The following is a 14,653-nucleotide window of genomic DNA, read 5'->3' as shown; positions in this document are numbered from 1 at the left end:
GTATCACACAGCTAATAAGTTTCTGAAGCCAGATCTGAACTCATGAAGATGAGCTTTCTTGATTTCAAACCCAATGTTGTAACTACTGTACCACCTTAGCTATCACAAAGTCTTATGATGTTAAAAAAAAATCCCATATAAGTTGGAGGATGAATAAATAAACAGAAATTCACCTGAAAAAGATCTGGGGCTTCCAGTGAACTGCAGATTCAATGTAAGTTGGATAACATGGCAAACAAGAAAGTCTATGATCTTTAGCTCATTGAGAAGAATGATATACATCAATAGTGTCAAATTCAAATAGAGAGTGATCCTTGTGGGCACCATATTGTTTCATATCACAAATTAAAATGATCTATGTTACATTGTACTTTTATTCATTTATTAACTACAGATATATTTGATTTATTTTTAATTTTCCTTTTCTTTTCTTTTAAATTAATATTTTTATTTCCCCCAGTAACAGGTAAAACAATTTTGCACATTTATTTTTAAAGCTTCGAGTTCCAGATTCTCCCTCTCCACTCCCCATTAAGAAAATATATGTGAAGTTATGCAAATCATCTCCATAAAAGTCACATTTGTGAAAGAAATCACAGATCTATCCCACACACATACAAAAAGCCCTCTCAAGAAAAATAAAGTTTTTTTATCTCAAAGAGTATGCTTCATTCTGTATTCAAACACAACCAGTTCTTTCTCTGGGTATGGATAGCATTTTTCATCTTAAGTCCTCCTTTAGGGTAGTCTTGGATCACTGTACTGCTAAAAATAGTAAAGCCATTCACAGCTGATCATCCCACAATATTGCTATTATTGGTACATGGTACATTTCACTTTGCTTGAATTTATAGAGGACTTTTCATTATTTTTTTCTGAGAGCATCCTGCTCATCATTTCCCACAGAACAATAACATTCCATCATAATCACATACCACAATTTATTTAGCCATTCCCATTTGATGGGCATCCCTCAATTTCCAATTCTTTGTCCAATTCTTTAAAAAAAATCCATGATTTTATATCCCTTTGGGCATAGTTCATATCTTTTGATCATTTATCGGCTGGGTAATAGCTTTTTAAAAAAAATAAATTTGAATCAGTGTCCTTTATATTTGATCCTTTAATACAGAAGCAGCTACTATTTTGACTATGGCTCCACTAAAACTTGAATTGTTTCTTTCTGCATGCTTGAAATATTTTCTTCTTGACCTGGGAGTTTAAGAATTTGGCTATAATATTCCTGGGTGTTTTGATCTTGGGATCTCTTTCCAGGAGGTGATCAGTGGATTTTTTCAATTTATATTTTACCCTCTAGTTCTAAAATATCAGGACAATGTTCCTTGATAATTTCTTGAAAAATAATATCCAGGGGCTTTTTGTGATTATGACTTTCCTGTAGACCAATAATTTTTTAAAAATTATCTCTCCTGGATCTATTTTCTAGATCAATTGTTTTTCCAATGAGATGTTTCACATTTTTTTCTTTTTTTTCAGTTTTTTGTTTTGCTTTATTATATTTTGGTTTCTCACAGTCATTAGCTTCCATTTGCTCAGTTCTAATTTTTTTTATCTGACATTTTTTTTATTATTAAAGCTTTTAATTTACAAAGAATATGCATGAGTAATTTTTCCAACATTGACCCTTGCATAACCTTTTGTTCCAAATTTTTCCCTCTTCTTCCCCACCCCCTCCCCTAGCTGGCAGGTAGTCCAATACATGTTAAATATGTTGAAATACAATTGGATGTTAGACCTAATATATGTATACATATTTATACAGTTATCTTGTTACACAAGAAAAATCAGATCAAGAAGGAAGAAAAGGAAAAACTGAGAAAGAAAACAAAATGCAAACAAGTAACAACAGAAAGAGTAAGAATTCTATGTTGTGTTCCACACTCTGTTCCCATGGTTGCCTCTCTGCACAATGTAAGTTCCCCTTACTTTTACTGCACAAGTGGAACTTGTTTGAATTATCTCAATGTTGAAGAGAGCCACGTCTATCAGAATTAATTGCCACAGAGTCTTGTTGCTGTGTATAATGATCTCCTGATTCTGCTCATTTCACTTAGCATCACAATTCATGTAAGTCTCTCCAGGTCTGTCTAAAATCATTCTGCTGGTCATTTCTCACAGAACAATAATATTCCATAACATTCATATATACCACAATTTATTAATCCATTCTCCAATTGATGGGCATCTACTCAGTTCCAGTTTCTGGCCACTACAAAAAGGGCTGCCACAAACATATTTGCACATGTGGGTCCCTGTCCCTCTTTTATGATCTCTTTGGGATATAATCCCAGTAGAAATACTGCTGCATCAAAAGATATGTACAATTTGATAACTTTTTGATCAGTTCTAATTTTTAAAGAATTATTTTCCTCAATGGTTCTCACAGCAATATCCCAACTTCAATGGTTTTGTGCAGCTGTTTTCAGAGTTCCTTCTAGGGACCTAACTACAAGCACTCTTTTCTGCACTATAACTGTGAGGAGTGTCCACTCCATAGTGAACTAACAGTCACAGTGTGGCTAACAGTCTAGTGTGTTAAAGCAACAGAGTCTTTCCTTAGTGCTAGTAAAGAGATCTCCTGAGAGCTAAGGCCTCTAGAAGTTGCAGCTACCACCACTGCCCATGCCCACTTCTAGTTTGATGTTTCCCAAGGCTCTTTCATCCTACTGACAAACTTTTCTTCTGACTTTCCAAGTTGTCTTTGTTGTCTCTGGGCTGAGAGGTCTGGAAACTGCCAGTACTACATGCATTCAGAGCACACTCTGTTTGCTGCAGCTTGGACTGTGGCTGTACTGGAGTGGCCTGCACCATTACTCCACATTGGACTTCCACCCTGGTGTCACAGGCCTTTCTTGCTGAGCTTCTAAATTGTCTTCTGCTGGAAAAATAACTTTACAATAATGCCTCAAATAGAATTCTAGTGTGGCAGAATTAATGAAAGGTCAGGGTAAGATCTTTTTCCAGTCCAAGCCAATATAGGAGGTTGCCAAGAAAGGTCTGTGATACCAGAGTGACCTACAGAGCATGCAGCAACAACTCTAGTTGGGTGTCTTGGCCTGGTCTCAGTTTACAGGGGAGCAGAGGCTGTGATCATAGCTTCAAGGTAGAGAGGGGTACCAGTGGACACACAGGACACAGGACAGCAGGGGACCTAATCAAAGTTCCAAGGTCAAGAAGAGCACTAGCACTTGCTGCTATGGGAAACAAGGCTGTTCTTGGCAAATGACTGCAACACAGGCCAAGAGAGCAGTCACCATACCACACATTGTATCATACTACCTTGGAAGCACCAAAAACTTGCAGACACCCATTTGCTCTGAAAACAACAGCAATCCCCCATCCTCCCAAAATGATCAAACAAACAAAAAGATTCTGATCATAAAAAGTTACATTGATGACAGGAAAATTAGGAATCACTTGCTCCAGCTCTATCATTGTGTTACCTGAAACTCAGAATCATAGAAGATACTTCAGAGGGTATCTGGTTCAATTTACACGTGAACAAATTTTTTTTTCTAAAATATACAGGACAGGTGGTTATGCAAACTTGTTTGAAGACTTCCAGAGAGAACCCCTTCCACTTTTGGGTAGTTCTAGTTATTACAAGTTTTTTTCTTACTTGCTGCCTAACTTTTCTTCCTTGAATTTCCCTCCTATTCATTTCATCTTATTTCTGCCTTCTGGAGTCAAACAGATAAAGTCTAATCTCTCTTCCATGTTAACAGTCATTCAAATACTTCATGACAGGTATTCTTGTATTCCTCTAAATCTTCTCTTTTCCAGACAGTGTATAAATTGCCAATACCTTCAGCTGATTCATATGACATGAACTTAAGGCTTTTTACCATTCTGACTACCTTCCTCAATGATCTCCAAGCCTATCAACATTCTTCCTAAAAGAGAACATCCAGAACTAAACACAATTCCCTAGTGTTAGGATTCTTACAAGGTACTAAGTCAGTTATCTAATTAAGAATGGTACTTAATAATTCTCTAGTTCACTAATGTACTTAGTACTTATTAGAGTTCTACAAGATTCGCACCTTTAAGAGAACATATAAAAGCTAGGAGCCTCAACCAGGATTGAGTCTGGGACATTCAGAAGTCAGAAAAGACAAGCCCACTCTGGGAGGAGGAGACAGATTCATTCCATTTTCCACTTTTGTGCTGACTGTAGACATTCGGAAGGAGCTAGAGGCAGAAGCTGGCCAAGGCAAAGGACTAGCAGCAAGAACTCTCAGAACCAAGGAGGCCTCTAAGAAAGCTATATGGGCCCAAGAAAGGAGACAATGCTTGAAAGAGAAAATAAAGGATTTGGACTTTAACTCCTGGCTGCATTTGGTGATCACTCTGAACTGAAACGAAGGCTGCCTCCAGAAGCCCCCCAGGCAACCTGCTCCAAGAGAACAATATATTTTTAGAGAAGAACATTGCACTCTAGATTTGCTCTGACAAGGGAAGGTATATTATAGCAATCCAATCATCTCACTAATCCTCTCTAAGCAATTTAAAATCACATCAGTTCTTTTCGGCTACTACATCAAAATGCTGACTCATATTAAACTTATAGTTCACTGAAACTCCCAGGTCATTTTCAGAAAAATTTTCGATTCATATGTACTTATGAAGTTGGCTTTGGTTTTTTTGTTTGTTTGTTTTTGTTATTTCATCTGTACTTTTGAAGTTGGGTTTTTTGAATCAAAGGGTAATATTTTACATTACTGTATATTAAATTTCATTTTATTTGATATGACTTTTGCTGATATCTTTATGAATTTATACTCTGACAGCATGTTAGTTATTCTCCTGGCTTTGCACCATATACAAATTTAATAAGAGAATCAAGCAGATTCCTGGGCTATTCCACTTCTTTTCAAATCCAACCATAATATTAAAGACTCATGTTCTGGCCCTTCAACTGATTTCAAGTTCATCTGACTATACTATTCCTTAGTGTACATTTTGCCACCTTATCTATAATAATTTTTGAGAAATTTTGCCAAATTCTTCGCTTAAATTTAAATAAACTATGTATACAGCATACACTTAATCTACTAGTTAACTAACCCACATGATAAAGGAAAATAAGTTTATTGTGGCATTACCTATTCTTGAAGAAGTCAAGTTGACTCTATGATTACTACTTCCTTTTTTAGATGATCACTAGTCAATTATTTAATAATCCATTTTAGAATTTTCCCATAATTTTGAAATCAAGCTTCTTGGCATGAAATGTGCTTTATTCATTTACATTTTTTATAATGTTAACAAATATATTAAAATAATCATCTCCATATTCATAAAACAGGAAAAAAAGGAATAGTATGTGAAACTGCAAATTTCTGTTATTTATGCTTATTTTTAAAGTATATAATAAAGCCAAGACGTGACTTTCAAAGCAGTCCTGTTTATCTGTATTTTCTTCTGGTCTTACCTATAATCTTTTCTGTGAATTCTTTATTTTGATTTAGTTTTTTGTAACCATAACCTTTCCTTCTCTCCTTCTCTCTCTCTCTCTCTCTCTCTCTCTCTCTCTCTCTCTCTCCTTCTCTCTCCTTCTCTCTCCTTCTCTCTCCTCACTTCTATTTCTTTCTCTCTCCCCCTTTTCTTTCTCCCCTTCTCTCTCCCTCTATCTCAACCCTCTCCTAATAAAAACAAAATAAAACAAAACCGTTATCAACCAAAATAAATTCCCATGCTGTACTACTTTTACCTTGTTTAGTTTATATTTTCTTTGTCTTTTTTCCTTTTTGTTCCCATTTTTCTTTCACAGCATGACTAATATGGAAATATGTTCAAAATGAATCTATATGTATAACCTATATCAAATTGCTTGCTGTCTTGGGGAGAGGGGAGGTAAAGGAAGGAGACAGAAAAATTTGGAACTCAAAATTTTACAAAAATGAATGCTGAAAACTAATTTTACATGTAATAGGAAAAATAATATATCATTGAGGGAAAAAAAAGAAATTTAATTTTAATGAAAACAAAAGAAAAAATAATTTCCCATGCTGGTCATATTTGAAAATGTATGTCTTGTTCTGCATTTTGAATCCATCTCCTCTCAATAGTTGGGTAACATATTTCTTCATTTGTCTCATGGAATCATGGTTAGTCATTGCTTGGATCAGAGTTCTTAAATCTTTCAAGGTTGTTTGTCTGTTATTGTATAAATTTTTCTCCAGATTCTACTACATAATTCTAAATCAGTTTATACAACCTTTCCCAGATATCACTGAAACTGTCTCAGAATTGAAGAACACAATAAGCTGCTCTCTTGGAGGCACCTCATTCACTTCTAGTTTTTACTATAACAAAAATTGCTGTATCTATGTATTTAGGGATGCTGTTCCTCTCTTTGATCTCTTTAGGGTATACCTGATCTATAGCTTTTAGAATCTATTCTTTTCCCATTTTTGAAAATCAAAACATGTGCCCTGTTCCAATCCTGCTTTCTTTCCTATTTTCCAGGAACCTTGAGGTATCATTGACTATATGTCATCATTTATACCTGACAGCTCATGGAGGTACAGTTCATTTGGGTCTGGTGACAATTCTTCAAAAGTAGGTAGAATCCTTATTATCTATATCTCCCAGCTTATCTTGAGAATCAACTCCCTATTGGCCATCTTAATTTTATCTACAATTCTCCACTTTTGGTCATTCAGCTTAATTTAATTTAATTTAATTTAATTTAATTTAATTTAACAAACCTTTACATTGTGTAAAGGAGTGAGGAACAAGAAGACAAAAATGAAATCATCCTTTACCTCAAGGAGTACTGAGGTGAAACCCTGAGCAATAATCATGTTCCTTCTTTTATACTCTTTGTTTCCCCAAATGTCCCACTAAAAACTATTTTTTTATATTCTTAGCTTTCCTCATTTTCCTTAACTTTAGCTTATCCTGAGTTTTGGTATTTTTAACAAAACTCCTGAAGGATAAAGTCATGCTTGTGTATTTGTATTTGTTTATTTATATTTTCATAAGATGACTGATGGGAGGTTTGTCTTTCTCTCTGCAGAATTTCAAAACACAGTTTTCTGTACTTTCTCAGTTGATTTTACATTGAAGAATTTTAGGTTATCATTCTTCTTATACTTTTTTTGAATCTTCTCAAATCAGCTTCCCCCAAAAGGTGGGGTACAAGTCAGATCATGTTTGGATTTACTCTATAACAAATTCTAAACTAGAATGGTCATTTCCCTGACAAGTCTCTTATCATTTCCACCCCCTTACAACCAGTTCTTTCTTGTAGTGAGGGTCAGGTCCAGAATACAAATTGCCCATTTGGTGCCTTCATTTTCTGAAGGATAAAATCCTCATTAAGGTAAGATATTATCAGCTTCTCTCCTTTAGTCAGAGAATAGGACCTAGCAAAGGTCTAGACAGATAAAGTCTCCAATCATTTTTATATTATAATGTATAATTTTAATATTACAATTGTTTTCTTAAACTATAGTTATCTCTAACATCCTGCTGGATATGTCATCCTGGATATTCCCACTACTATCTTAAGCTCAACAACTTATCTGTATCTATATTACACATCACACCTATACTCCGCAGCAGAATATATGTTCCTAAAAAAAAAAAAAAAAAAAAAAAAAAAAAAAAGAGTATTTTAATTTTTCTTCTATGTGCTCATACTATTCTATAGCCTTGAACACAGTAGTCCTAAAATATAGTTGTGTGGATATGTGTATAATTTTTTTTGAGGAAAATTTTTTTTTGAAAAAAAAATTAAATTATACTAACATAAATACTATTCCTCAAAGACTAGTCCTGGATAATGCTGATTTCCAAGTTGCTGTTTTAGAAGAAAAAAAAACCCAATGCAATTAAAATTGGAAGGAAATTTTTGCAAAAAAAAAAATCTTTGAAGAAATTTTCTCTGATAAAGACCACAAACCAAGATATGTAAGAAACTGATTCAAATTTAAAAAGATCATTTTTCAATAAATAAGTAATATATAATAGGTAATTTTCAAATAAAAAAGTCAAGGCTATCAATAAGCATATATAAAATTGTTCCAAATCATTAAATATTAGAGAAATACAAATTAAAACAACTTTGAGATTTTATTTTATAACTTATATTGGCAAAGATGACTAAAAAACGAAAATGACAAATAGAGGGAAATCAAATATAATAATACACTCTTATTGGTCAATCTGTGAACTGGTCCAAATGTGCTGGGAAACATTTAAAATTATATCCCCATAAATCATTAAATTGTATAAACCCTTTGACTCAACAATATCATTGTAAGACCTATACATCAAAGAGATCAAAGATTGAAGAAAATGACCCATACATACAAAAATATTTAAAGTAACTTTTTTTGTCATAGTAAAGAACTGGAGTATAAGGTTATACCCCATGAATTGGGGAAGAGTTAAATAAATTATGGTATATGACTGAATGAAATATTATTGTGCTCTAAGAAATGATAAAAGGAATAATTTCAAAGAAAACTGGAAAAACTATATGAATTGATGCATAATGGAGTGAGCAAAAGAACAAAGAGAATAATTTATACAACAACGACATGAATAAAGACAAACAGCTTTGAAAGATTTAAAAACTATAATCTGCAATGAGAAATTATAATTCCAGAAAACTGATAAGAAAACATACTGCCTAGTGAGAGAGAAAGAGAGAGAGAGAGAGAGAGAGAGAGAGAGAGAGAGAAAGAAACTCAGCCAAAACAAAGACATACTCAGACATGACCAATATGAGAAGTTTTGGTCTAACCATGCTGTTACAAAGGTTTTATTTTTCTTTTCTGGGAAAGAAGAGAGGAGCTTGGAAGGGGACTGCCCAAAAAAGAGAAAGAAAAATTAAAGAAGAAAAAAGAGTCACTGAGATATGTTTTTGAAATGCATAGAAGAGAACAGAAGGAAGGCCAGAAGGAAGGACAGCTTTGAAAGTTACATGTTCAATTTATTATATATTTTAAAAGAAAAGCAAGCTGTACATAATATTCATTTTTATGTACAATTTTCTCTTTATGCTTTATAGACTAGAGAGAAATACTCATTTTCGTTGGTATTTATTAAGTTCAGAATTTTTAAAAAATACAACAAATTAAAATAATGTTTTTTCAAGAGTACTCACTCTCCTTAACCAAACTTATAGCCCATTTCATCACCCAATATCCTCTCATTTCCTTACCATGAGATGAAGGATGCAAATATGAAAAAATAACTACTGATTTTTATATTTAGAGCATGAGAAATTTTAGTTTGTTTACAATTTTTAAATGAAATTTTTAAACGTTAATTCACATTAATACTATAAGCAGTCAACTAATTATGTGCCACACATAAAAAGTAAAACCAAGGATATTTTGTAATGTCATTAATACATTATAACCCAACTACTATAAAACTCTGCTATTAAAGATTTTACTGTTTAATCAGCAGACAACAAACTAATATACACCTTTCCCAATCCCACCAATTAGCTCTCCACCCCCATTCCCCTATGGCTAGATTCATCTAATTTCTCTATCCTTTATCTACTCCCACCTAAAACTCACTAAACACCCTTTTCAAGTATGGCTCTATTTTATTTAGTATTGTATTATCCTCAGGAACATTCCTCTACTGAGGGTCACTGCTTTCACTAAAATCAACCAGAACCAGAGTGCTTCTTGATCCACTGAGATTACTCCAAATCCTGTCCCATACCTTTTTCTCTATCACTAAAACTGCCATAGAAGCTCCATCTGGTCATCTATTAAACTCAACCTCAAGAATATATCTCTACTTTAAGACATTATTACTATGGAACTAACCATTCCCTAAGTTAATGTTTCATCTAAAATCATATTGTCAAGGAACCAACTAACAACATTAGGCAAAATAAGCTTATAATTTGGTCATGGAAAGTGACAAAAGGAAATAAGTAATTCTTACCTCTACTTTCGTTCGATAAAGGACAAGTCGCTTAAGGCCACACAACTTGGCAATGTGGTTGAAAGCTTGTGGTGGTAACTTATCACAGGAGGAGAGATTTAATTCCTGAAGATTTGGACATGTCTCAGAAATAACCTCCAAACAAGTTTCATTGAGGAAGTGGCCACAAGCCAATTCAAGGCGTACTAATTCAGATCCACAAATTTTCAGGAACCTGTGAAAAATATTTTTCATGTGAATTGGAAAAAAAAATTAATTCAATTTTTTTTTGCAGGGTTTTGGAATACTGTCAATTCTAAACAGATGCTGTTACAAGTATGCATTTCTATTATGGCAAATTTATAACTTGGAACACTTAAATTCTCTTATATTCATCTGCATACTAAAAATATGCATGGTTAGGCTAAAATAAATTAACCTGAGAAAATAAATTAAGTGGCTACACTTCACTAGAAAAACTCAGTGAATACACAGCAGGAAATTAACAGAGCAAAGGACACCTTTTCTCCTACTAATATGACATTCACATTTTAGCTGGTAAGCACAATCTAGTTAGATAAATTTCTTTCCTTTCCAAATTTTCTGGAAATTTGGAAGAGATGTTTTCATAACACTGACTACTCAATCATAGATAACATTTAATAAATAACACACAAAATAATACTAAATTAAACTACCATAAATCTAATAAAAAATAAAAACTTTACTACCTACCTTATTTCTGTTTTCATAAAGTTCTGTATTGGCTAGAGTAGACAGCTGTGAAGTATTCCCTGAAGCTGATTTATTAGCTGCTAAACTACTGTATTTTGAATCTAATGAATTACTGTGAATTCTTGAAGGCAGCTTTTCATATCACATATTGAAATGATCCAACTTATAAGTCAACAAAGAGTTGTAGTAAAGACCATATCAACACAATAATCATAATTTCAAAATTAGATGCAGATTGGAAAAAACATTTCTGCCTACACCAGGTTGCTACTAGCCTACTCTAAAATTCTAGAAGTGACTGAAACCTAAGAGAATTTCAAACCCAAAATAATCTTTTCCACAGAGCAAACCTAATGCTTTAAACAGTAATCCAAGTTACCATGTGAAGTTTTCTGCTGCCTACTTGCATCACTTTTATAAGTTCTGGAAAGAAGGCTGGACAGCTGATTTAAATACATGCCTCTAACTAACTAGAGATTCTGAATAGGACACAAGATTAATTGCTACACCGAATTAAAAAGAAACAGAATAAGGATTAGCACTGGTCTGCTAAGAAGCAACATATGTTAATAGAGAAAAAACTGATTTTAGAATCAGGTAGAAAGCTGAGTTCATTTCTTGCTACTGGCTAAGTGAACCTGAGCAAGGCACTTTACCTTTCAGTATCTGAGATAACTCCCTAATGCTAAACCACTACATCCTGAAGCACCTTATAATTTCTTCATTATTTCATCCACAATGAAGAGATTGACAGAACTTATGACACACTTTCCCATTGTCACCAGAGCTCATTTCTGATTTCTCTTATGGATGCTCCAACAAAAAGGCTACAAATGATAGCAATGTAAATTGTGTGTTTTGATAAAGGTGAGTTTCAACTAAAAAATTTAATGAGAAACAAATGAGCAATTTTTAAAATTGTCTCAGGACAATTCTCTTTAACTGTTTTGTAATCAGTATTTGAAAAACAGAATCTGATTTTTTTTCCCAAAAAAATTCACACTGGTAAAATGGAAAAAGAATAAATATGGAAATGAGAAGGACTGGGTTGTGGTTACAGCTTGACCACTGTGAGCAAGCCATCTTAACTCTCAGCTTCTGTTCTTTCACGTGTAAAATAATACTAATATTGTAGATGTGCACAACAAACTGAATGAATTGTACAAAAGATCAGCTTAAAAACTAGACTATCAAATTAAATTTAACTATAAGCTGGAAATAATGGAGAACAGGAACCAAAATTAACTGAGTAAATATCAGGCCTCCTCTTTCTCAACCAGCTTTAGTTTTAAATGGGTTACTGTCTGCCCAAGTATTGTTGCCATGAAATCAAGGGTCTTGACTTTGGCAAGCTGTAAAAGCTAGAGTTCTTTAAATATCATTAATTTGAATAAATTTTCACCCTTAGTCTTTTATCAAGAATTTTCAAGACTTACAATGAGATTTAGCCTCAGATAACCTACTTAAGTTATTGAAATATATTAATAATCAAATGTTAACTTTAATTATTAGGCCTTACTATCTAAATTTCAGACTGAGAAACATGCAATGGGACAGTTTTTCTATTTCATATCAAGTGCTTTGAAGTTATCCCAAATCTAACTGATCTTAGTACAATTCTCAAGTGTCATATGTGTGTGTGTGTGTGTGTGTGTGTGTGTATAATACCTATATAGATTAGAAGCATATATCCATACATGTAAAAACATATTTTTATTTATTCATTAATGTAAATATATTATCTTATTTAGTCACCATCAAAACAAAATTGGGCAATATTTACAATGAGAACTTTGTAGTTTACAAATGTTTAACAAGACAAAGTAGGTAAAATAATTTTAATTCAAAAATAGGAATAGTAAAGAATATTTAAAAGTAACCATATTATTTTATTAATTGGCTACTAATTAGCAATAGTAAATAATTACTATTATGTTTTATAGTAATGAATTTAGTATGCTATGGCCTCTAAATATTCTCTAAAACCTTGTTTTAAACCCTCTTTGATTCTTAATGGCCTTCTTTCTTTCAAGTTTAAACAATTTATGTAAAACTTGAGTTTCAGTAACTACAGAAAGACACTGAGTAGATTTAATGTTCTTAGCTGTGACTCAAAAACTATTTGAAGAAAAATGAGTCAAACATAATTCCTAATTAGTTTACTTAATCTGGTCTTGCCATTTCTTTTAATGGAAATGGATATGAATTTTCAAAAACAAACAATGTATAACACTTAAAAATTAATAATGCATAAGTAAACATTTTATTACACTTGAAATCATAGAAGTATAGAGCCAGAAGGGAATTTCTCAAATTTATATAGGTAACCGCCATCAGGTGTGTTGTTCACTTTCCTTATGATGAAAAATCATCTTTGTTAATATATTATTTCAAACATTAGAAGTAAATGACAAATTAACCATTGGATAAAGTATTTCCTCCTATCCTATACCTGAAGTAATTAATTCTATGTAACTAAGATATTTCCAAAGGAGTACCAATTGATATGATAAAATATAATTCATAACTTATTTTCTACATTACTGTATATAACTTTATAAGTCAATTTCTTTTTTTAAAAAATCTGCAGGAGACAAAGTTCGTATCTTAGAATCAGCAATGAATTAAGTTGAACTCAATATTAACAATCAGATATTTCTATCTATTGCAACTGGTTGCGTGCATTTAAGTAAAACAGGGCCAAGAACTGAACATGTAATTTTACTGTTATCATGAGGAAACATCTTTTGCCAATGCAAGTCACCACCTTCTTTCTTTATAGTCTTAGAGAGATGTCAAAAGCACTGTGAGATGAAGATAGGGATATCCCTAGGATCACAAAGATAGTCAATGTTAGAGTCTGGACTTGAACCCAAATCTTCCTGGTTCTATGTCAATTCTCCTTCTATTCGTTATCCCACATTTCCTTTCAAGGGCAATAAGAATACTATTAATAATGTAATAGCTCCACATTTAAGATATTGGGAGTAAACACACTAAGAGCATGTGACATTAAAACATAAATTCTTGTGCTATATATAATATGACTGGGCAAAATTCACTCATTAAAATTTAAACTAAGGCTATTCTCCAATGAAAAAGTGGCCAAACAAAAGAATTTCAAATTACTAAATAATCATGTGAAAAATATCAATAATAAGAGAAGTGCAAATCAAACGACTCTGAGATTTCACTTCATACCCAGAAAATTAGTAAAGATGAAAAAGCATGGACCTAGACAATGTTAGAGGGGCTACGCAAAGACAGACATACTAATGTATTGTTGAAGCTGTGAGATGGCCCAACCATTCTGGGAGGAATTTGGAATTATGCTAAGAAAGTGACCAAGATTTCAAGATCATGTGACCAACAAGATGAAGAACTAAACACTTTCTGTGATTCTCACTACTTCTCAAATCCCTTCCAGATAGAAATTATATACCAAAGATAAAGCAACTTCAGCTATCTTCATGATCTAAGACACCTAGAATCCAAAAGAAGTTTCTTAAAAAAATCGAAATTCGTGAACTGACATCTATCCTGAGTGCACCCAACACCCTCTTCCCTACCACCACTGTGCTATGAACTTCAAAGTTACACTAGCTGATTCAAGGACCTAATATATGGGCTTGACACAAAACTTAAATAACCAATACACAGAAATAACCAAAACTCAACAATATACCCTAATACCTACTCTTCTTTCTAGTGCCAAGGAGATACAGATTCCATGCTACAGAAATTTGCTGGGACCATGAGAGCTAGACAGTGCCATGCCATTAATATGCTGCAAAAACTCTATGCAAGTGAGCTGAGAAACAAAAAAACAAGGTGGAGTGGATCACAGGCCTCTACTTGAAATAGAGCTCAACTTCACACCTCATTCTCACCTTCTCTCAGAGCCTCAAAATACCCAAATTGCAGAAATCAATTCTGTAACACTAATATGGCAGCTCTCTGAATTGCTGTTGTGTATCTAGAGAACTGAGGAACA

General features: G+C 33.1%; 1 protein-coding gene across 5 annotated transcripts in view; it reads right to left on the bottom strand.

Moving 5' to 3' along the window:
• FBXL4 (F-box and leucine rich repeat protein 4) overlaps nucleotides 1-14,653 on the bottom strand; it is a 119,471-nt gene that overhangs the window by 44,131 nt on the left and 60,687 nt on the right. For all 5 annotated transcript variants that reach the window (XM_023503129.2, XM_031964499.1, XM_023503132.2 and 2 more), the window contains one exon: nucleotides 9,946-10,159. In XM_023503129.2, coding sequence (XP_023358897.1) covers nucleotides 9,946-10,159 — 214 coding nt within the window. The remainder of the gene's footprint in view (nucleotides 1-9,945; nucleotides 10,160-14,653) is intronic.

The sequence above is a fragment of the Sarcophilus harrisii genome, chromosome 4 (genome assembly GCF_902635505.1).
Source record: "Sarcophilus harrisii chromosome 4, mSarHar1.11, whole genome shotgun sequence".
In the NCBI taxonomy this organism is placed as follows: domain Eukaryota; kingdom Metazoa; phylum Chordata; class Mammalia; order Dasyuromorphia; family Dasyuridae; genus Sarcophilus; species Sarcophilus harrisii.
This window is presented reverse-complemented; position numbering and strand designations above follow the sequence as displayed.